The following is a 24,694-nucleotide window of genomic DNA, read 5'->3' as shown; positions in this document are numbered from 1 at the left end:
GGTCACCACAACGTGTGGCTTGAGCCCCCGTTCCACCGGCCCCCAGCCAGCTTCTGGTAGGCTTGGCTCGTTCACATCTCATTGGAGTATGTGTAGTTGGGGGTGGCAGAATACTGAGTCTGCGGCTGATTCATGGCACCCTGCGCCGCCCCCATGGCTGCGTTCTGGGCCGCCTGCTGCACGTGCGGGTTCTTCCATGCCCCCGTGGTCCACTCCTCCTGAGCTTTGCTGAAACTCCCCCCGCTGCCCCGATAGAATTTATGAACCTGTAGAATGAGGAGCACAAGGAAGGGTTAATCAAAGGGAAGAGGCAGCCTATCCAGAAAAGACATGGGAGCCGGAGAGAAGTCACCGTAAAAGCCAGTCCTCCCACCCATGCCCTGTGCACTGGGAGCAAAGTCCACCAAGCCATTCCAGAGTGAGTCCCTTGGAAGACCCCTGGGTCCTCTTGTAACTTGGGAGAAGGGTTGTTACAGATCACAGTCCCTTCCCAACACCACCCTCTAACCCTTGAGGTGACCACATACCATGCTGAGGGCAATGAAGGAAAAGACAGCCATGACCGTGAACATGACAGTGGGAATGAGCATCACCACCGCTGAGCCAACGTTCGTTCCGAAGAAGGAAATGGTAGCGATCCAGCCGCTGCAGAAATAGGCCAGCTGTGGGGCTGCCTTGCATGGTGAGAGGTACCCAGGAGCCACCCCACTAGAGTAAGGGACCATCTCATTGTCACAGGGAGAGACGATATCATTGGATACAAAGGGCCTGTGTCAGTGGTTCAGAAAGAACCCTTGGCTCAGGAAACAAGCTCCTCAGACATAAGGCTTCCTTCCCTCAGTTTAATCTCATGATGCTTGATACCCCTCAGCACTCCTAAAAACCACTGCAAGGTTCTCATTCCCCTCTGATGCTATGGCTCTGTCTACTATAAACTATCCTGAATCCTTTCACACTTCCAATAACTCATGGTGTTCCCACAGGCTAGGCAGCTTAGTCCACAGAAGTAAGCAAAGGACACACCCCAGGTGCCACCCTGCTAGCCCTGGGTCAGTCCCAGACACCCCAGTCTCTTACCAGACACCCCAGCCTGGGATGCCCACAGCCTGGATGATGCTGATGACCAGCTGGGCCATGAAGGTGAAGAAGAATGCCATGAAGCTGAAGGAGCTGTCAGTCCTGCAACAGAGGAGATGGCTTCCATCACCTGGGTAGAGGGCCAGGGCTTCCCTGCCTTCAAGACTTCTAAGTCCTTCCAAGTTTAAGTGGGTACACAATAGACAGAAGACATTTAAAGGCCTTAGTTAAGAGGCCAAAATAGGACAGCGTTTACCTATGGATCTTTGCAAGTTTCCATGTGTTAGGCCTGTGTGTACAACGTTACATAGGGAGAGATCACCTTATGAATGCACCACTCACTGGTACATGGATGGTTGGCCCCATTGGCACAGAAATAGATGGGTCCATTGTGGCAGGAATAAACAAACCTATTGTCAAAGGGTTGGACAGCCCTACCGGCACCAAGACATCTAGGTACATGGATGGATGGTCCCATAAGATAGAAAGGGTCATTGGCACAAGAACAGACACACTACTGGCACCAAGATTATAGCCTAATTGGCACATACATGGATGGGCCCAGTAGGCAAAGATATTTGAGATCACACTGGCACTGAGAGGGACACTCCATTGGCACAAAGATTGAAAATCCCACTTGACACAAGGCAGACACCCATTGGCACTAAGACAGCTAGCCCTACTGATACATGGGTGGGTAATCCCTTTGGCACAGAGTTGGATGCCCTCATTAGCACATAGTGTCAGTGGCACATGGATGGCTTGTTCCATTGGCACGTGGATAGATGGTCCACTTGGCACCAAATCAGCTAGCCCCACGGGTACAAGGATGGACAGCTCCATCAAGACAGGTGGCCCCATTGGCAAAACTTATCATGCAGCTAGCTGCCTGGGGAAGGGAAAACAAGAACAGGCCCGGTTTCTATGTTGCCCCCACCCAAGGGTAGAGTGAGGAAGGAAGGAACTAAGAGAAAGGTTCTAACTTCCAGCCCTCTCACTCCAGCCTAGAGCTCCCAGGAAGCCTAAATCCTACCTGGCAGTCTGAGCTGAGGGTAAACAAAGGGAAAGTGAGTTTGCAGGATGGCAAAAAAAAAAAAAATTAAAATTAAAAATATGTAGAGAAGAGACAGTGGAGATGGGCAAAGAGACAGGGTTAGGAGCTGGAGTTCAGCACCCATCACTTACTTGAAGGCCTTGTAAATGGGCCGAAACCAGCAGACGTAGGAGCAGGGTGTGAAGAGGATGAGCCAGAGAAAGGCGAGGCCAAAGTTGGTAGCTCCCCCGCCTCCGATCAGCCACGCGAGACAGCCCACCAGGTTCACGGCCAGCGTTACGCTATTCACTGCAGACCCAGGAGCACATGCACACACAGAGACAGACACCAGACACACACACAGACACCAAGGCCCATGCAGAAATATATGAGCACCCAGACACACACATCCCCCACAACTCAACACAGACCCACAGTCAAACACAAGCAAACAGCACAAGCACAGAAAGATGAAGACACATACAAACACACATGCAAACCGCATTTGTACAGATTCACACCCACAAGTCACATCAGTGAATACACACACACAGATACACAAGACACACGTATACATACACACACACAGGGAGTACAGACTGTGAGAAAGAAAACTGGGAGCTCAGACCAACCCTCTCCCACACCCGTTCCTGGGGATCTGAGAAATCCAGAGAACAAAGAGTCTCCAGATCAGGAACTCAGAGCCTCAGCCCAGCAAGCCCTGTTGAAGGGCCCCAAAGCCTCAGCCTGGGAGAAATGCTCTTCTCCTGATAAGAATTTCTCCTTATAAGAATGGCCTCAGCCTCTGGCCATCCCAGACCCACAGCAATCACCAAGCCCAAGGCACAGGAAACCCATCTTCCATCTTCTCTTGCAAGGTAGGGCATGAAAAGGGGAAAGTAAAAGGTAACATCTCTTTAAGCCATTGTACCATCCGCTCCACACTTAAATGGGGCAGGCAGCAGTGGCTGGGATCTGTCTTTCTTTAATCCATTTCTTAGACAACTATTATGCCACCTCCTCCAAGAAGCCTTCTTTCACTACTGCAGCCTTATTCATCTCCCATCCCTCTGACCTCCTGAAGACTTGGGCGCTCTCATGCTTCCCCAAGTACAAATCCCAGCCCACCAACCAGACTAGAAGCTCCCCGAGAGTGACACCCAGGCTCCCCCTCCTCTGTGCCCACATAATCTAGCTAAACCTTGGAATCACTGTATCCTTGAGTCAGAGCCAGCAGGGACCTCAAGTCTCCTCATCTGATGCTGTCACTCACACACACCCAGGTCATCTGACATAAGGGTGCTCCTTTCCTCCAACATTAGACTGAGTCCATTTAAGGTCCCACAAAGACTTACTGAATAAATAAAGGAAGGCAGGCTTAATCTTGGCCTCAAACAGCCAGGTATCTATGGTCCTGGCTTCTGAATAGAACCCTGAAGCATCTCAAGGGTTATATACACTTCCTTGGGAACACAGCATCTGGCGGGCACCTAGTGAGGACTTAGGAAGATATTTATAGCCCTTAAATCCAGCTCCTGGATGAGATCTTCTCAGGGGCAGAGTTCTCAGAGCCCAGGGCCAGTGCTCCCCAAGTCTGGCCTGACAACGCTGTCACCTGTGAAGGTACACCCTTCTCAGGGCCCCTCATCATGAGGGTAAGCATTTCTTTCTGTGAGTTTCAGCTGTATTTCCTCCATCCCTGTTTATTGCCCCCAGATTTCCTGGAACCTTGGTGTTCTCACTGATTTTATTTGCTCTTTACATAGAACAGACATTAAACTGCTTTTATATTGGTTTACATCTCTCTTCCCAGTCCCACCTCTCTCCAGCTCACTTGATCTAGTGCCCCAGCCATAATTATTCTACTGCCACAGACCATGAGAAATTGGGGCTTTTAAACTCTCAACCTCAAAATCTTAGAACATTAAAACTCTAGACTCAACGCAGAGCTACGTGGAACCACAGCGATCACTGAGACAATACCCTCTTTCCTATAAATGAGGAACCTGCCACTTGGGAAGTGGAGTGACCAGCCCAGCCTCCTCCCATATCTCCTAAATCCCAGCTGAATGTTCTTTTTGAGCAATTTTCCAGAGAAAGCAAGAAAAATGTGGCTTTGAGGGGAGGATTCCTCTCCAAATCCAGAATCCTGAGGCAGTCATCAGAGGATCCCTGGAAAACTACTCCAGTGAAAAGGAGAAGGAGAGGAAGAAATGAGGAATTACACCGCAGACAGAGACCCCCCACCCGGCTGCTCTGTGATTGGGAGATGGGGAGAGGCCTAGATGGGAGGTTGAGGGAAACTGAGGCCCAGCTGGGGAGTCGGCCCAGGAGAGGAGCCTGCAGGAGTCAGGCAGGGAAAGGCTTACTGGCCCACACAGATGCTGCAAGTGAGGCTGAAGGACACCGAGCCTGTGGGGACCCCGTCCGAATGCCCAGCACCCGCCAGCCTTCCCCCTCCCCCATTCCCCAGCTATGGCCCACCCCCATCCCACAGCACTCACGCATCCAGAGGTAGTAGAGGCGCTTGGTCATGCTGAGATGCTGAGGAGGGATATCCGCCTCAAAGTCTTGGTAGAAACATGGCTTGAGCGGGATGAATTTGGGCAATGGTGGGAAGTTGTTCACTTTCTCTGTGGGCGAGGCACATCATATGGTATCACCCTGAATGTTCCCCTCCCTGATGATCCAATATGATCACTCTTTCCCTGGCCTGGGCTGCCCTCTTGGCCCCTGTGGGCACAGGCCACTTTGCTATCCCCACCCAGCTATCCCCACTGCCTCAGGTCTCCCAAAGTAGCCCTGAGGCAGTGTCACTGTCTCTCAGAAGAATAAAAACAATAAACACTGTCCATCAGGGGTGCAGCACCCTCTTCAGTGGGGGACCAGTTCCGGGTGGAGGAAGCAGCATGGTGAGTCTGGGTACGTGGGTTCTATCTAGCCTCCACTCCAACACTTATGCTCTTGGGTGAGTCACTACCCCTCTCCAGACCTCAGTTTATCCAGTGGGGTGGGGGTCAAACTAGATAGTCCCTACAGGTCCCTCCAGCTCTGAGCCTTTGGAAACCAGACAACTCAGAAACCAGAATGAAAAGGTCTCACAGTATTAGAGAGTAATGGTGACAGAAAGGATGGAGACTGAGACATCCATGCCACTTATCAGTCAGACAGACAGTAGGACCAGAGCATCAGGATGTGCTACCCCTGGTCCCCAGGGTCAGAGGTCTGACAGAGGGCTAGACAGTGAGGGTCTTGGATAAATAGGCCTCAGTGGGGAACCAGGGGAAATCCAGGGGCAAGAGGACAGAAAGAACCTGACCTTCAAAAACTAGGGGACGTAAAGGGACCCCTACCCTAAGTTCACTGTTACATCCTACCCAAGTGGCCCACCCTCTCCTTACCTGACATGATGGCACCAGCCGGCCCAGCGGCCTGTCCACTCCTCTTTGTCCTGAACTGGAAGGAAAAAGAGCCAGAGAAGGTTGAACATCATGGCTCACCCAACCTAGTCCTTCTCTTAGTCCCAGCCAGGCTGGAAACTCCCTGGAGCAGGACTCATCTCACATTTCCATGGTGGAATGAACCGGAGGCAGCTCCCACCTCACAGAGCAGCAACGAAGACCCAATGCAGCCAAAAATAAATAAATAAATAAATAGATAAATAAATAAATAAAATCTGTCAAAAACAAATTTTTTTTAATACTGATATGGAAAGAACTCCACAATTACAAGTAGTTGAAAAAATGCAAGACATAGAATAGTTTATGCTACCTTTCATATTGAAAAAAAGAAAAAAAAGGAGGGGAGAGGAGAATAAAAATATATTTTGCTTTTATCCCCAGAATCCTACTTCTAGTTATTTACCCACAAGTAAGAAACAACAAATACATGTTATTCAACATGACACTATTTTACAATAGCAAAATGTTAGAAACAACCTAAATGCAACTGTTTGAATAAACTATGGTACATCAGTCAATGGAATAATATATAGATGTAAAAAAGAATGAAGATGATCTCTATGAACTGCTATGGAATGATTTCCAGGATATACTGTTAAGTAAAAAAAGCAGGGAATTCCCTGGTGGTCCAGTGGTTAGGACTTGGCACTTTCACTCACAGGGCTGGGTTTGATCCTTGGTCCCTGAACTAAGAACCCACAAGCCTTGAAATGCTGCCAAGAACAGAAACAAACAAAAAAGAAATTGGAGAGAACCATTAAAATTGAAATAAACAAAAACAAATGAAGCTATCTATACTGTGAATTGATAACACAATCACACAGGAAAAAGAATTGGCCAAGTGACTTCATCTCAGTACTCTGTGTTCTCTTAGAGGGATATATCTCAAGAGCAAAAACAACTGGAAAGAAATCTGAATTCTTAGCGGGTTTACTGTTACTGTTGGTACTAGTGTGATGATTCTGAAACTCTGTCATGTGAACTGTAGCAGACAGCATATGAGAGAATGTGTTCATGTTGTTGAAACCTGGGTTCTCAGTGTTAGGTATGGAGACAGAATATGGAATATAGGAAGGTAAGACAGAGTCCTGTGATGTTGGATTTGAATTGGAGGCATCAATATGAACTCATGACTTTAAAAATATGTGGCTGGTCCCAAGCCAGGACAAGGAAATACAACGTTAGCCTAAAACATCTTGTGGTGCCAGAAGCAAGAAGGAATTCAACTAATTGGTGTCAAGAGGACACCAGCTTGAAGGAGCTACCAACAGCCAAATTTGGGAGAATTAAGAGCAACAAAAATAATGACAGTAATATAACATTATTAAAAAATAATCCATGAGTCCAAAGTGACACTCTTATTTTTAAAAAGAAGAGGGAGGAAGGAAGAAAGCAAGCTATTCTTTTCAGAAGAATTCTAGCACTAAGTGTAGGAGTGACAGAATTAGAAAATCTCCTAATTTTGCAATTATGAATGTAATAGCTGATTCAGACAAGGATCCTCAGTGGCTGCTAAATCTTTCACTGGATGAAAGATTGTTGGGGAATTCCCTGGTGGTCTAGTGCAGCGGTCCCTGACCTTTCTGGCACCAGGGACCAGTTTCGCGGAAGACAATTTTTCCATGCACTGTGCAGGGGTGGGGGGGTGGGGGTGGTTCAGGCGGTAATGCAAGCGATGGGGAGTGGCAGATGAATCTTCGCTCTCTCACTGTGCGGCCCGGGTCCTAACAGGCCTTGGGTTGCAGACTGATGGGGGAGGGGGGTTGGGGACCCCTGGTCTAGTGGATAAGACTCTGCACTCCCAGTGCAGGGGACCCAGGTTCGATCCCTGGTCAGGGAACTAGATCCCACATGCATGCCGCAACTAAGCGTTCACATGTCACAACTAAAGAGCCCAAGCACTGCAACTAAAGATCCTGTGTGCCGCAACTAAGACCTGGTGCAGCCAAATAAATAAATAAAATATTTTTTAAAAAAAAGTTACATGGCAACAAAAACTGATGTGTCAACCTTGATTGAATCCTGGTTCAAGAGGGAAACACTGGGATATCAGAGGAAACTTGAATATAGACTCTAGATAATATTATTATGTCTATGTTACATTTCTTGGGTGTGATAATGTTATTGAGGTTATGTAGGAAAATGTCCTTTTTCTTAGGAAATATGTGCTCAAGGGCTTAGGGATAAAGTATCATGATATCTGAAACTTGCTTCAAATAGTTCAGAAAAATAAGAAATAATGAATGGATAGATATAGACAGAATCAAAGCAAATGTGGCAAATGCTAACAATTGGTGAATCTGAGTGAAGTTATATGAGTGTGCCTTGTATTCTTTCAACTTTAAAGTTTTCAAAATAAAAAGCTGGAGAAAAAATACGAGTAATGTCAGTAATGGATCATAACACACTGAAAAGAATGCGTAAGTGAACTATAATACACAAAAGGAAGGGAGGAGGGAAAGAAAAGTTCTAACATAGAAGGAATGACATAATTTTTTAAATCATTATCTTGCAACCCCTATGTCAGAACTGATACAGGGAAGGGTTATCAATGGTTGCTTAAATCACTGGGTGGAAGGTGATTAGGGAAGAGGGGAGCCACACAGTCTGTCACCCCCCAGATTATTTATTCATCACGAGAGAGAAAAGGTACTTCTATAATGAGAGGATCTGGCAGACCAAGTGACCAAACTTAGCATTTCTGATAATGGGACAAAAGGACATTATGTGCCTCATGATGTGATACACACAGAAGGACATAAGATCATCAATGCAGTATGATTGCCAAAACCTTTAATCTGAAAATAATTATTAAGAAAAAGAATCTGACAAATCCAGACTGTGGGAAATTCTCCAAGATAAACGTTAATGTCGTGAAAGATAAAAATTGGTAAAGGGACTCATCTAAATTAAAGGAGACTAAAGAGACATGCAACCAACTGCAATGACTGGTCCTGGATTTTTAAATCACAGCTATAAAGGACATTTTTAGGACAAGGAGAGAAATTTGAATATAGCCTGAACAGTAGATATCATTGTTCAATGTTAAATTTCTTAGGTGTTGTGGTTACATAGGAGAATATCTTTGTTCTTAGGAGATAACATGCTGACATATTTAGAAATACAGTGTCTTGTCTGCTACTTACTTTCAAATGGTTCTGCAAAAAAATAAGATAGGGAATTCCCTGGTGGTCCAGTGGTTAAGACTTGGTGCTTTCACTGCTGTGGGCCCAGGTTCAATCCCTGGTCGGGGAGCTAAGATCCCTCAAGCCACGCGGCACGGCCAAAAAAAAAAAAAAAAAAAAAAAAAATCAGAGATATTGATAGACAAAGCAAATGTCACGAAATGTTAACAGCTGCTGAATCTAGGTGAAGTGCCCTAGTACAGGCGTTCATTGCACTGTTCTTTAAACTTTTTGTAGCTTTGAAATTTTTCAAAATAAAAAGTTGGGTAAATAGACATACAGATGGCCAACGGGTATCAATACATGAAAAGATGCTCAACATCACTAATCATCAGGGAAATGCAAATCAAAACCACAATGAGATACCACCTCACACGTGTTAGAATGGTTGTTATAAGAAGGATGAGATACCAAGGGTTGGTGAATGAAATCTTGCCATTTGTGACAACATGAATGGACCTTAAGAGCATTATGCTAAGTGAAATAAGTCAGACAAGGAAAGACAAATACTGTATGACCTCACTTATTTGTGGAATCTAAAACAAAATAAAATTTTAAAAAGCAAACAAACAAAAAACCAAGCTCATCCATAGAGAAGAGATTGGTGGTTTCCAGAGGCGGGGGCTGAGGGGTGAGTGAAATGGGTGAAGGGGGTCAAAAGGTACAGACTTCCAGTTCTAAATAAATAAATCACAGGGATGTAAGGTACAGCATGGTGACTACAGTTAATAACACTGTACTGCATATTTGAAAGTTGCTAAGAGAGTAAATCTTAAAAGTTCTCATTACAAGGAAAAGAAATTCTGTAACTATGTGTGGCAGTGGATGTTAACTAGCCTTATTGTGGTGATCATTTCACAATATATACAAATATTATGTTGTATAAATATCATTATGTTGTACACTTGAAAGTAATGTATGTCAATTATACTTCATAAAAATAAATAAAGGGACCTGGTGGCACAGTGGATAAGACTTGGCGCTCCCAATGCAGGGGGCCTGGGTTCAATCCCTGGTCGGGGAACTAGATCCCACATGCATGCTGCAACTAAGAGTTTGCATGCCACAACTAAGAAGCCTGGAGCTATAACTAAGAAGCCCACCTGCAGTAACTAAGGAGCCCATGTGCTGCAACTAAGGGTTTGCATGCCACAACTAAGAAGCCTGGAGCTATAACTAAGAAGCCCACCTGCAGTAACTAAGGAGCCCATGTGCTGCAACTAAGGAGCTGGCGAGCCGCAGCTAAGACCTGGCGCTACCAAATAAATAAATAAATAAATATTTAAAAAAATAATAAAATAAAATTTTAAAAATAAAAAAATAAATACTTTTAAGTCAGGAGGGGGATATACACAGTTGCATTTGGCAATATATACACAAAGAATCTCTAGTAGGACATCAAGAAAAAAATAATTGTGGTTCCTGGGGGCCAGAGGAACTGAATACATGCGGAGTAGGGGAGTAGGTGGGAGGAAATTTTTACTATGTATCTTTATACCATCAAATCCAAGACACCATCAATTTTAAGATAGATCATTATCTTATTGAACAAAAGAAAGAAAAAAATGCCACCAACTTATAATGATAAGATGCCAAAATTTTAAAGACACAGACATTAAAATGTTTTCAGAAATATAAAATGTTCATCTTAGGATTGATGAAATTTAGGACATCTTTTTGAATTATGAATCAGGTAAACGTATTACCTGCTTTAAAAAAAGAAAAGAAAAGTCAGGCAGAAGAGGATGAGCTGGCAAAGAATGAGTAGGAGCAACCGATGAACCAGAAGAGTGTGAAGTCTCCAAAGCCAGGAGTAGAGAGTGGACAAATACGACAGATGCCACTGAGAGGTCCAGCATGGAAAGGGCTGGACTGAAAAATGTTCAGTACCCTCAGCAACAGCAAGTCACCTGTGACCCCAACAAGAACTACTTTGGTGGTCGTGGCAGCTGGGAGTTGGGGGGAGGGGTGGGAGTGGGTAGTAGCAGCCAAATTATATAGTTGAACACATAAGCTGAGAGCAGATGTAGACAGCACGTTGAAGAAGCCTGCCTTGGAAGAGAACAGAGACAGGGTACTACCTGGGTGGGCTATGGGGTCCAGGGAGGACTATGTCTGAGGGTTGTTTGTTTAGGATGTTAATAAGCTAGAGATGTGAAAGATCCAGGGAAGAGTTGCCATTACAATAGAGACAGAGGTTAATTAATGGAGCAAACCCCTGAAAGAGGGAGAAGCATGAGGTCCAGTGCAAAGGGGTGGGACAAGCCTCAATCCTAGCAGGTGGGAAGGAGAACATGACGCAAGCAGATGGGGGAGGTTTGAGGCCTTGGAAAGGACAGTGCACGTCCCACAAATCTGCTTCAATTTTCTCTGTAATAGAGGAGACACGTTTGAGTTGAAAGTGAGATGGTTAAGAGTAGACGATGCAGCTAAATCAAGGGGCAATTACACCACAGCCTGAGAAGTGCTCCAGGAGAGCAAGTACACAAAGCTGTGGGAACACAGAGGAGCACCTCCCTGGTCCATCCTGGAAAAGCCAGGGAGGGCTTTATAGAGGAAGCGATATCAGAGCTGAATCCTGGAGGATGAATAAGAGTTGGCCAGGAAAGGAAAGAACCAGGAAAGCACATGCAAAGGGAAGGTCAGGAGAGTAACAGCATGGCGAATTCAAGGAACAGAAAGTAGAGCACACACAGATAAAGTCCAAAGTGGAAGGAAGGAAGAAAAGGCAACAATAGGGTTGAAAGGTGGGAGGGGCCCGTCATCCTGGCCTTGAAGGCCATGAGCAGGATTTGAGCTTTATCCTGAGACTTGCGAGCCACTGGAGATTTCTATTCTTCCTCTTCTCCTTTTAAAAAATATAACCTCAAAGTTTCTTTTTTAATAAAATGAAATTATGTTGCTTTTTAGTAACATGTATAAAAATATCTGCAAGTTAAAAAAAAAAAATCAAAGTGCATAAAGTAGAAAATACAAGTTCTTCCAAAATCCACCTTCTCAGTGGTCACCCCTTTAACAGTCTGACCTTTAGGTTTTTGGTTTTTATGTATACATAAGCATATATGACAAAAGTGAGATCACTTTATACACGCTCTTTTATAACCTGTTTTTTTCCACTCAATAGCTCATGAAAATGTTTAATGTCAATGAATACAGGTTATCTCAACCTTTTTAATGACTGGTCAACCAGGTCAACAACGTCCGTGGCCACAGAGTGGTCAGGTGTGACATGGGCCGATTTGGCATTAGGAGGTCACAGCTTCAGGAAGTGGTGGGGTAGAGGCCAGCTGCCCAGAAATGAGGGAACAGGAGGAGAGGAAGAGGGACAAGTCTAGCAGACTAATCTTTCAAAAAACTCAGCTGAGGGACACCCCTGGCGGTCCAGTGGTTAACTGCGCCTTCCAATGCAGGGGGTGTGGGTCTGATCCCTGGTCGGGGAGCTAAGATCCCACATGCCTCGCAGCCAAAAAACCAAAACTTAAAAAAACAGAAGCAATATTGTAACAAATTAAATAAAGACCTAAAAAAAATTTTTTTAAATCAAAAAACTCAGCTGAGACTTTAATATAACATACAGGATATTAGTGTCAACAAAGAAACACCATAAAGGATTAATAGTAGTGATCTCTTGATAGTGACATTACAAGTTATTTGTTGTCTTTCTTTTATCTTTATTTTCTAAAATTTCTGCAACAGTCATATATCACTTTTCTAGCGAGACAAAGCCATAGGTTTAAAACAGCAGCAGCTAGAGGAAGACATACAGTTAGAAAGGATTTTCCAGATAGGAGACTTGAGCATATATATAAGCCGGGAGGAAGGTATTATTAAGGAAAACGGTGGAGAGGCTGAAGATACAGTAGAGGGGGAAAGAGCTGACAGACACTGGTATCTCAGGAGATACGTAGGGCCAGCACCCATAGCACAGAGCGGTTATGTTAGATTAGGAGCCCTCCTTCTACTGGGATTCAAGAAGTGGAGAAACATAAGTGTGGTTCCAACTCCTACATACAACCCCCCCCCCCAACTAACCCTCTCCATGAGTAAAGGGCTTTGGGATAATAGTCCAAGTTTGGAATACTCCTCCCATGGAATAGAATGGAGAGCTGACGGGAAGAGGAAAGGGGTTTCTAGAAGTGATGGAGGGACAGCTGAGGCTGGAGACCCTCCATGCAAGCAGAACCAGACTGCCCTGGTACGTGATGGCCACCAGAAGCTTTCCACATTCTGAGTGTAGAATCCAGAATTGGGGGGTCTGCTGCTGGGGTGGGACACACAGGCAAAGTGGCATGATCATTGAAGGTATGAGCCAGAGGATGGTTAAAATCCTGGACCATGGAGTCCAGGAAGGACACAGAAGGTGTCATGCTCATGAGATAGAGAAAATGGAGGTGTCAGAGAACTTGAGGTCTCCTTGAGGTCCCAAAGTAGGTAAAGCAGAATTTGGACTGTGGTCACAGAATGATACTGGAGTTTAAGATTTTGGAGGTGGCCACATGCCAATGATGACCAGACTCAGGTGTAGCTGGTAGAAAGGGTGGCCAAAGGAGGCACTGCCCCCCATGCGACAATGGGATGTGGAAAGGGAGACTGTGGTCCAGCACTAATGTCCTCCAGGGAAACAAAGAAGAGAGGCAGGGGGAGAGTGGGCAATAACTAGATTGTAGGAGCCTCAAGGAAGGAGGCTCTAACCCTGGCTCCAACCTGACCCCCGTCTGGTCCCAGGCTGTCTCCCAAAGGTGTGCCCATGGTTAATGAGAAGTCAGTGTAGCAAAGTATGGATGGTGGGAAAGCCAGCACTCAGGGCCAGAGCACAGAGCAAGGCTGCCTTGTTTGTACATGGTTAGCCCAGAGAGAATTTAGGCTTGGGAGGGGTACAGGAGGCTGAGGTCACAAGAATGGAAGGTTCCAGGCTCTCTGCTCTTTATACTTGTGTTGGGGGAGAGGGGAGCAGCAATGACTGGCCTCTGCAAACCAAAGTTCTTAAACTGAAAAATGGGAGAAGTAGCAATTTATTCCTCAACTGAGAGTCTTTCATAACGCTGGGAGGCATTGGGGGTGTTACATATCCCCCCAAAGATGTAGGCCTAAGGAAGCACCTCCTTAGTTATCAATAAGACAGCAAATACTAACTGAATTTTGTTCAAAAAAAACAGACTATAATTTATTCCATTTCTAACTGTGAAGTTGGGAGGCCAGAAGGTCCCACAGCAAAGAGAGTAAGGTCCATGGCAGAGAGAAGGGAGTCAAGTCTGGCCTCAGATCAGGATAGGGACCTGGGCTTAGTTCCAGGACTCCCTACTCACCAGCCCTCCCTCCTCCCCATCCTTCTATGCCAAGGATGGGATGAGCCCCCATCCTTGGCATAGAAATGGTCATTTTCTTGCTGTCTGCCCAGAGCCTATCTGCTAAGATGGAAGTTTTCCCCTCTTGCTCTACCTCTGGTCCCCTTATCCCACACCCAATCCCATATCTCCAGCCCTGATGTCCCCAAACTATGAATATTCCTCAGAGAACAGTACACTCCTAGCATTGCTATTACCGTCCTATGATGACTCTTCAGTAGCCCCTACTGATCCTGTGCTTGGCAATCAAGACCTTGTGTCAATCAGCTACAAACCTCCAACCCACCACCTTTTGCTTCTCTACCACAGGCTGAGCTGCTTCCCACACAACCCAGCTTCATGCAGATCATATCAAGCCATCCCGTCTGCTTCCATTGACCCTAAACCAGAGCCCCATCAGCGCCTCTGAGTCCTTCTATTTTTCTCACATCCCACCTCTTCTGGGAAGCCCTTCCAGACATCCCTGCTGTGCCTCCCACTGCTTAAATTCTGAAACAGTTGTTGGGCACCAAGTGCTCACTCATTCTCATCCAATCTCTTCCTTGTTCCGTCATGGATGGGGCTTCCAGGAGGGACCCAGCACAGGGCAGGGCACAGAGAATGGTCAATCATGTTCTTCCTTAAGCCTTGGACACCCTCCCAGGGTAGGAGTGGAGCAACTGATGCCCTCCCCAAATCAGGCTAAGCCCACAGCTTCTGTGAACCCTGCTGTACCACACTTCCTCCAGGAGACCTTCAGAGACTCCGGGCTGTCAGCAAGGAAGGAAGTGCAGCCTGTAGAGGAACTGCTGTGGGGAGGGGGCAGGGACAGGGGGAGGAAGGCAGAGGGAGGGGGGAGAAAAGGAAAAGGAATTGGTAGAAGAACTGAGAAGGACGCTCTAAACTAGAACAAGCAGCTTCCTCAAGGGAGGTCGGTACTTAGTCCTATTATTTCATCCCTAGAGAAAGGTGCTGGCAAAGAGATACCCAGAGAGAGGAATCAATTTGTTAAGAGGTGGCCAGCCAGCCCACCAGAGAAAGGGTTAAAGAAACAGGAACAGAGCCCAAGGCCCCTAACCAGAGCTCCCCTCCCAGGACACTGCTAACTCTCCATGGGTTTGCTAGACCTAAGAAGACCCTCTTTCTGTGGCCCATGACCAGTCAGTCCTCTCTCAGCAACTCAGGCTCATCAAACCCAGATCAAATCTCAACTAGCACGATCTGTGCAGCCCCAGACAAAATCTCTCTGCTAGTCATGCCCCTGCAAGAACCATTTCCCTCTCTCAGAGGCCTGCCCCTTGGAGGCAGAACAGTTAGGGCACAGGCTGCAAAATTCTCCAGGCTTCTCCACCCCATGCGCACAGTCACATGGCTGGACTCACAGGCCAGGCTCCCCAACAGCTATGCTTAATTCCCACCTCTATGCCTTTGCCCAGACTATTCCCCGAAAATGCCCTCTGTTACCTCTCCTCTCATCCCAATCTCACTGCCTCCAAGAAGCCTCCTATTCACTGCCTCTTGCCTCCCTTTCTCCTTGTGCTCCTAGTGTCCACGGGAGAGTCTGCCCAGCCCTCCCTCAACTCCTTATCCTGGAGCTGGGGCATTGCCAGTTTGAACTGCCTGAGATAGTGAATTCTCAGTCCAGACTATACTTGGTTTTTCCAACCTTTGGATCACGAGCTCCCAGAGGCAGGGGCAGAGACGGGTTCCCAAACATCTCACCCCAATCCTCGTGACTGACTCCTGTCAGCGTTGGAATGAGCTTCTTCTGGCGCCCCCAACACACCACCCCAAAGCCCTGGCGGCCCACAGGCTTAAGCCAATGCACCCATCCCATGAAACACTGAGGCGGTTCAGACGAGCTGTCCAAAGGTCTGCCGCCTCGCTTAGGCGGGGTCTGGGAGGTGGGGAGTACAACCTGCATCCACCTGCAGGCGCCTCTTGTGAGGAAGGACCCAAAGGAGGCCACAGCCACCCCGCCTCCAGACGCCCCCATCCCAGGCCGCGTGCGCCATTCCCAGGAGGAGGAGGAGGCCTGTTTCCAGGGAACGCCAGGTGGGGCTGAGGGGGTATGGAGGGCCCAAGGCCCAGGCTCCAGAATCCAGGGGTCTGACGTCATCCAAGACTGGGATCCTTCTGTGGGAGCCGGGAATGGGGATGGCGGGGGTTGGGGGGGTCTGGGGCACCCGAGATTCTCTTCCCCCGTCCCAACAGGGAAGGTCACCTCGACTCTGCGCCTCTCCAGCTCGACCTGCCCCCGGCATCCAAAGGTGAAGCGTAGGGTGTACAAAGCTGGAGATGGGGTGACTCCCTCTCGCCCTGCGCCCAACTTCCCTACAAAGCCCTTTTCTGGCCCTTTAGGCCCGGGACTCACCCGCTGCTGTCGCTCGGCTGCGGAAAGGCCGCCGCGCTGCGCTGCTATGCACCCAACGATGCGGCGCGGAGCCGGCCGCGAGCGGCTCCGGGTCTGGGGACTGGGTGCGCGAGCGTGCGCGCGCCTCGGGGCCAGTTCCTCGCGCGCCCGCGCCGGCCTGCCTGCAGCAGCCGCTCTCGCGAGATTCCCGAGCTTCCTCTAGGGCCGCTCCTCCTGAACTCGCGAGAAGGAAGGCCTGGCCATCCCCTCACCTTACAGGAGCTGTCCGAGGTGCTGAGTTCCAGGGACAGGGCCAGATCAGGTGGTCGGCAGGAACGGGGACAAGAGCAAAGCGAGAACGTGGAGGAAGAGACCCAGAAATGGGAGTCTGGTACCAACAATCAGAGCCTCAGCTTCCAAATCTGTAAACTGGGGAAAATAACCTCCCATACCAGTCCCAGGAGCCACTGGGACGTACCAGAAAGTAAGAATGAGAGGGAGCTTTGTGAGCAGGAGTGTGATGACTGGTGAAAGCCCTTCAGATCCACAGACCCAAAGTGACAGAGAGGGGATGGAGGATGGAAGATCAGAGATGAAACATAAAGAGACAAAAACGAGACATAGACAAGGACACACAAATCCAAAAAAGATAGACATAGAAAGACAAGAGAGGAGAGCCATGAACATAGAGACATAGAAACACGAAGAGACAGAGACATGGAGAGATCAAGATTTGGAGAGGGGAAAAAAAAGACAAAGAAAGATAGAGGGGAGAGAGCATGAGGAAGTGAGAAAGAGATAAGAAATAGGGACTGACAAATTACCCAGAGGGATAGAAAGGGAGAGGCCTAGAAAGAAAAATAGAAAAAGAAAGAGAGAGAGAGAGGAAGGGAGAGAGAAAGAAAGAAACTGTGTTATGCAGAGATGAACACTGAAAGTGAGTAGAAATCAGGCTAAATGTTTAAAAACCCAGAACCAATGAGGGTTGAGAGAGACCCACTTGGAGAGATGGGGCTGGGAGTGAAAGACGGACTGGCTTTTATTGTGAGTGATGTTTACATTGTAAACTTCCTGTGGGATATCTACAACCAGGGCCACCCTCTGTCCTGCCAGCCAATGGCTCCTGCCCTCCACAGTGCCCTCCGCCCACACCATCCTGGGCCTGGAAGGGGGCCTCAGTGGGTGGGAGACACTGAGGGGATTCTTTGCCCAGAATAAGGGCCCATTGTCTGGTCTCAGCATGCTAGGAGTGGGGCCTCACTCCCACAGCTGGGATAGAAAGGAGGCCAGAGTGAAGAAAGGCAGACAAGAATTAGTGCAGGAGAGGCAAGGAAAGGGAGGGAGCCTCAGGGGCTATGGAGTGTTGTGCAGGAAGCATAATCTATGCCAATCAGAACAGAAGAGTCATGGGCTACAGGGAAGGACAAAGAGGTTCTGCTTTTGATCCTGTCCCTGGTTCACTTTCATAATAACTGTCCTCTACCCTGCTATAAGACAAGCTTTAGCTGACTTACAGAGTTGTGAGAGGACCCAATGAAATGAACATGACCCTGAGGAGGTTATCAAATATGGCTCCTGCAGGAGAGATGTTGGGAGTCTATCGGGGCCTCAGGAAAGATATAGGGTTCATATCAGCCTCCAGGAGAGGGGTCTGAGGTCCATGTTGAAATCTACAGTGGAGATGTCTGGGATCCACAAGGAATTTACAGGAGATATCTTGTGGTCCGTGTGGGTCCTACAGGAGAAATATTTGGATTCTCATCTGATATCCACAGATGACTTTTCCCAAATCAAGAGAAATAGAAGGGCCTCCTATTTAGCTAACAACTGAGGCAGGAAAAGTGCCCAGGTCCAAAGTCAGAAGCCCATCTTTGTCCCAGGGGATTGTACTTTCAGAATCTGGGTAAAGAGAAGGAAACAATGCTTCAGGAGTTACAGTCATTTGAACAAACTTTTACTCAACAAGCATTTGTTGATTAACTATGAGAAACAGCATAGTGCAGTCATTAAGAATATGGACCTAGAGGGGCTTCCCTGGTGGCACAGTGGTTAAGAATCTGCCTGCCAATGCAGGGGACACGGGTTCAAGCCCTGATCCGGGAAGATCCCACATGCCGCGGAGCAACTAAGCCCATGTGCCACAACTACTGAGCCTGCGCTCTAGAGCCCATGAGCCACAACTACTGAAGCCTGCGAGCCACAACTACTGAAACCCATGTGCCACAACTACTGAAGTCTGCGCGTCTAGAGCCTGTGCTCTGCAACAAGGGAAGCCACCGCGATGAGAAGCCCTCGCACCACAACGAAGAGTAGCCCCCACTCGCCACAACTAGAGAAAGCCCGCGTGCAGCAACAAAGACCCAACACAGCCAATAAATAAATAAATAAATAAGTAAAATCTAAAAAACAAAAAAAAGAATATAGACCTGGAAGGCAGACTGCCTGCGCCTTCCCAATTGTGTACGTTTGAGCAAGGCACTCACCTGTACTGAATCTTAGTTTTCCACATATGTAAAATAAGGATGATAATAATACATATGTCTTAGAGCTCCTGTGAGGATTAAACGAATTAACACGTGTAGACATAGGTAACAATTGAGAAAGTGCCTGGTACACATAAGTGTCTAATAAGTGCTGGCTCATACTGTGTGCCAGGCTCTGGGTACACGTCTTTCTCATGGTGGAGAGCAGGAGTAAAAGAGCCAGAGCCAAACCATGCAATGACAGTTAAAGCTTCTTCTCAAATGGGGTGGATGTCACATCTGCTCACATGCCACTCACCAGCGCATGTCCTATGGCTAATGCCAGGGCAACAGGGAGACTTGCTCCCTCTGGAGGATGCAAGACATGACAAACAGTGGGGATGTTTAATCCTAGAGCAGGGAGAGAGCAAATGACTGGGAACAGTAATCCAGTCACCTACAGGGCCAGTTGCAGGCTGCTTATCTTTTCCTGCACAACTATGGTAGGAGGCATGTTGAGGCATGTCCACCCAACAGTCTCTGGGAGGATATCTATTTACAGGACAGTAAACAACTGGAAAGAAAAGAGGATTAGCATTTACTGAACCCTATATATATCTGAGGGAGATGTTAAGCCTCGTGACTATACTATGAAGTAAATGCTTTTATCTCCATTTCGTAGATAAGGAACGTGAGGTTCAGAGAGGTAAGGTGATCTGCTCAAGAAAATAGAACTGATGTATCTAAGAGGTGGAAGAACCAGTATCTTTAGGTTGGGTTTCCCTAGAAGCAAACACTGCTGTATTTGAGAGATGATCCCGGGAAGCACTAGTAGAGGAGTGGAGGAAGTTGAAACAAAGAAATGAAAGGAACTCAGTTCAGGGTGCAGAAATGAGCAGGTTACCACTGTGGGCAATTCTACTGGGGACCTCCAAGACACAATGCAGAATACAATGAGTTATCCCACCAAAAGAATGAGGAAACTAAGGGTTGAGGGCTGCTCCAGGAACTTGCAGATTTCTTTGTGTACCTTCTAAGCAGAGAAAGCCCTTAGGCAGAAAATCCCAGGGGCTCACATACAGTAAGAATATAAGCATATATATGGAAAGAAGATAAGAATAAGAATATAAAAAGCCATCAGGAATGGCTAAAGGGACAGTATATAGTAGTGTCGACTACAGCCAAGATCTAAATCCAAGCCTGTCTGGCTCTTAAGCAACCCTTGCTGCTTCTAATGTCACCCATTAGTCCTGTGGAAGTTTGCAGCCATGGCAATGTCAGAGCAGCTCATCCACTCACTACCTAGGTGGGCAACCTGAAGCTCAGAGAGTTCACCCTAGACCTCCCCTACAATGCCTCTCCCCTCCACACCACCTTCCCACCACCTCACCCCTCCATGTTTGTCTTCTTTCCCCAAGCAGACTGGAACCTCCCCAAGGCAACCCACAGAATGGGAGAAAGTATTTTCAAGTCATATATCTGATAAGAGACTTCCATATAGAATTTATGAAGAATTCTTTTTTTTTTTAAGGGATATTTATGGCTGCATTGGGTCTTCATTGCTGCGCCACCAGGGAAGTCCTATGAAGAATTCTTACAACTCAATAATAAAAAGACAAACAATCCACTATAAAAATATAAAAAGGATCTGAATAGAAATTTCTCCAGAGAAGATATACAGATGGCTGATAAGCACTTGAAAACATACTCAACATCTTTAGTCATCAGGGAAATGCAAGTCAAAACCATAATGTGATACCATTTCACATCCACTAGAATGGCTATAAACAAAAAGACAAATAATAATAAGTATCAACAGGGATGGGGTGACTTCCCTGGTAGTCCAGTTGTTAAGAATCTGCCTTCCAATACAGGGGACTCAGGTTCGATCCCTGGTCAGGGAACTAAGATCCCACATGTCGCGAGGCAACTAAGCCCACGTGCCGCAACTACTGAGTCAGAGTGCTCTGGAGCCCTCACGCCACAACTAGAGAGAATCCTATGCACTGCAACGAAGTACCCACGTGCTGCAACTAATACCGGATGCAGTCTAATTAATTAATTAAAAAAAGAAACAGGGATGAGGAGGGACTTCCCTGGTGGTCCAGTGGGTAAAACTCCATGCTTCTCAATGCAGGGGCCCAACTTTGTGGTCGGGGAACTAGATCCCACATGCATGCATGCTGCAACTAAGAAGTCCACATGCCACAACTAAAGATCCCACATGCGACAACAAAGATCCTGCTTGCCACAACTAAGACCTGGTGCAGCCAAAATAAATAAATAAATAATAAATAAATAAATAAATAATATTTTTTAAAAAACAAGGATGGGGAGAAATTGGAACCGTTATACAGTGCCGGAAGGAAGGTAAATGGTGCAGCCACTTTGGAAAACAGTTGGCAGTTCATTAAAGAGTTAAACATAGTTAAACCTATCAGTTCTATTCCTAGCTATATACCCAAGAGAAATAAAAACATACATTCACAAAACACTTGCAAATTCATTGCAATTTTATTTGTAGTAGCTAAAACCCAGAAACAGCCATCAACAAGAGAATGGATAAACAAATTGCTGTATATTCAAACAATGGAATATGAATCAAAAATAAAAATGAATGAGCAATTAATAACTACAACACGAGTGAATCTCAAAAACGTTATGTTGAGCAAAATAAGGCAGATCAAAAAATACATGCTAGGAGGAATTCCCTGGTGGTCCAGTGGTTAAGACTCCAGGCTTCCACTGCAGGGGGCCCAGGTTCGATCCCTGGTTGGGGAACTAAGATCCTGCAAGCTGCGCACGCAGCCAAAAAAACAAACAAACAAAAACCATACTATATGATTCCACTTATATTAAGTTCAAAACCAGGAAAATTAATGTGATAGAAAGCAGAATCGTGGTTCCTGGTTGGCTATGGGGGTAGATTAGATTGACTGGAAAGGGACAGAAAAGAAATTTCTGGGTGGTGGAGATATTCTAGATCTTGTTTGGGGTGATAGTTAAAAGGTATATAAAACTGTCAAAACTTACCAAACTGAAAACTTATTGATTATAACTCAGTAAAGGACTGTTAGCTTAAAAAAATGGGGATCGCTGAGGCAGCTTGAATCTAGAGAACAAAGGTGATTCCAGACCTCCAACCTCTTGCCTATACATGAAACCCAGGTCAATGACCACCTCTCATTGCTTCTCTTCTACCAGCAGTGCCCCCATAGACCACTTGGGGGCGCCAACGCCCGCACTTGCACTTGGCATCCACTAACACTTGCAGAGCTAATTCTCTGCAGGCAGCTAGAAGTGCTGGGCGTTGGGTAGCCTGCTGGCCTACACACAGCTCATTTTCATCACCACCACCTCTTGCAGCCTTGCCAGCAGCTCTGAACATGCAACACCCACTGCTCACTTGTCGAGTTAGAACGGGAGTGCCCCTCCCAACCTGCTCCAACTAACTGTCAGAGAGAAAAAATACCTTTCACAAGTCCCAGCTTGGGCCTGGCCTGGTAAACAGTGGCCTTGGTCACTGGCTGGGCCCATGGATACCAAAACCACAGGACATGTTCCAGTCCTCACCTGCCTGAAAAGTTATATTGCAAAGCCAGGCTTGCTTCTACCTCCTCATCCTGATACCTTCTTCCCCTGGCAACCTTGCCCCCTGCAAAGTCCTCCGCTACCTCCAAGGAGCCCAGGGCTCCCAGAGCTCTGTCTCTGGTCTGAATTCTCTTCTGCATTCCAGCCCCGTCCCAAGCTGGAACCCCAGATATTTTCCCTATATTTGTTCCTCCTCCTGTGATCCTGCCTCCAAAAATGGCCCTATCATCAGTGATAAGACATGTAGACATCATGTACCTCCTGATAGGCTTCACTGACTTCTGTGATTTTGTTGCCCCCAAAAATGCATAACCTCAATTTAATCATGAGGAAAACATCAGACAAACCGAAGTTGAGGAACATTCTACAAAATAACTGACCAGTACTCTTAAAAAACTGATTGTGTCAACCCTCAGTTACCCAAGCCCGACCCCTGGAAATTAAGTCCTATCAATTCTGTTTCCCCATACCCACTACCCAATTCCATCATCACTGCAGTAGTCTCCTCAAAGACATTACATCCTTTAGTGCAGCGGCCCCCAACCTTTTTGGCACCAAGAACCGGTTCTGTGGAACACAATTCTTCCACGGAAGTAGCAGGGGGGTGGTTCAGGCAGAAATGCAAGTGATGGGGAGCGATGGGGAGCAGCAGATGAAGCTTTGCTCGTTTGCCTGCCACTCACCTCCTGCTGTGTGGCCCGGTTCCTAAGAGGCCGCGGCCTGGTACCGGTCTGCAGCCTGCGGGTTGGGGACCTCTGCTTTAGTGTTTCCCCACCTGACACCTTCTCGAGCCATTCTCCTCCAAGCAGTCACAGGAATCTTAGTTATGCCAATTAGTTAAGTAATTAAGACACTCCCGAGGCTCCCCACTGCTGCTGTCACTCAGCACAGCTTGTAGTTCTAAGAATTCAGATTCTCTTTTACCTCCTTGCTTTTGCACATGCTGTTCCATCCTCTCCTCTCCTCACCTGACTCCCATCCCTGTCCCTTTGTCCAGAAATCCTTACTCTTTTTAGGACTGGGGTCCAGAGGACCCTCTCTAGTAGAAACTGCCCTTACTCCACTCTCCAGGTACCACAAGGCCAGGTGGAGCATCCTATAACCTGCTGGTTTCTCCCTGGCAGACACACAATGGCCTGTGTCCCTCGACTTGCCACTCTCTGACATTGTTGCTGTCAACAGCTGGGCTTAGCTCGCGTTGTTCCTCTGGCTGGCTGATTCCTACTCATCCTTTGAGTGCCCACGTGAGTCTCACTCCTCTGGATGGCTCCCTGGACTAGGCACCTCGGCTTCGTGCTTCTCTCCCTGCCACCCAGTGCTGTGTTGTTATCTAGGTGCCTGACTCCTCATGAGCCTGTGAGCTCTGGAGCAGGAGGGAGGGAGCAGGTCCACATCTGAATTGTTCACCATCACCCCAGTGCCAGTCTCAGGGGAAGGAGACCTTAGTTGAGAGGTGTGTTTGCTAAATGTTTAACAACTGGCTCTTTAGGGGAAAATGTGTACATAAATATACACATATATTTTTTATGTTTTACTGATATGTATGTGTAACAAATAACTTAACACATAATAAAATATACAATTCTCTTTATTGTAAATTTCATATAGCCAGTTGATTCTCAGAGACTGTTTTCATTGGTTTTTCCTTAACTCTTGCATCTATAGCCAACTTATAGTTACAATTGATGAAGGAGTGTAGATAATCAACAAAACAATAAATCTAACTGTAATTATAGTATTTCTAACTTCTGTGATGTAAATATTTTCACCATGGCTGATTTTGAGCTACCAACATGATGTCACTGAATGCAGAGTTGAGAAAAGATGTACCATAGCACACCATTATGTAGTATTTCCACCACACAGAGACAAGAAACATAAATAACTTAAAGAGGATGAACAGTAAAATGTTGTAAAGTTATTAGAAAGTGATGAGTTTTTTTTACAGCTCAAAAAATATGATTTATTACTAACATGTTTATTTTAAAGTCTATGGAAAAGCTTTTCTAAGGCATGGTAGAAAGTGAAACAACATATCTGTTTTGTTTTTTCAAACTGAATTTGGTTTTTGAAAGCTACATGTTCTCACAAATTCTTGGCACCAGAGTAATGTTGATAGAGATCATTCCATACAATGAACTTTTTTAAAATATATATTTATTTATTTTATTTATTTACTTTTGGCTGCATTGGGTCTTTGGTACGCGT

The 24,694-nt window shown here is 46.5% G+C and overlaps 1 protein-coding gene across 1 annotated transcript; it reads right to left on the bottom strand.

The window, feature by feature from the left end:
- Positions 1–31: 31 nt before the first annotated feature.
- On the bottom strand, positions 32–8,781 carry SCAMP5 (secretory carrier membrane protein 5). Its single transcript, XM_029238466.1, has 7 exons — positions 8,718–8,781; positions 5,512–5,566; positions 4,615–4,743; positions 2,263–2,419; positions 1,078–1,179; positions 528–645; positions 32–266 (listed from the first exon to the last, which is right to left on the bottom strand). Exons 2-7 carry the CDS (start codon positions 5,516–5,518, stop codon positions 72–74), a joined length of 708 nt encoding a protein of 235 aa, XP_029094299.1. The 5' UTR covers positions 5,519–5,566; positions 8,718–8,781; the 3' UTR covers positions 32–71.
- Between the last annotated feature and the right edge of the window lie 15,913 nt (positions 8,782–24,694).

Source organism: Monodon monoceros, unplaced genomic scaffold (assembly GCF_005190385.1).
Source record: "Monodon monoceros isolate NGI ecotype Baffin Bay Population unplaced genomic scaffold, NGI_Narwhal_1 Super_Scaffold_21, whole genome shotgun sequence".
Taxonomy (NCBI): Eukaryota; Metazoa; Chordata; class Mammalia; order Artiodactyla; family Monodontidae; genus Monodon; species Monodon monoceros.
Note: the sequence above shows the minus strand (reverse complement) of the source record. Positions and strands in the feature narration are given on the sequence as shown.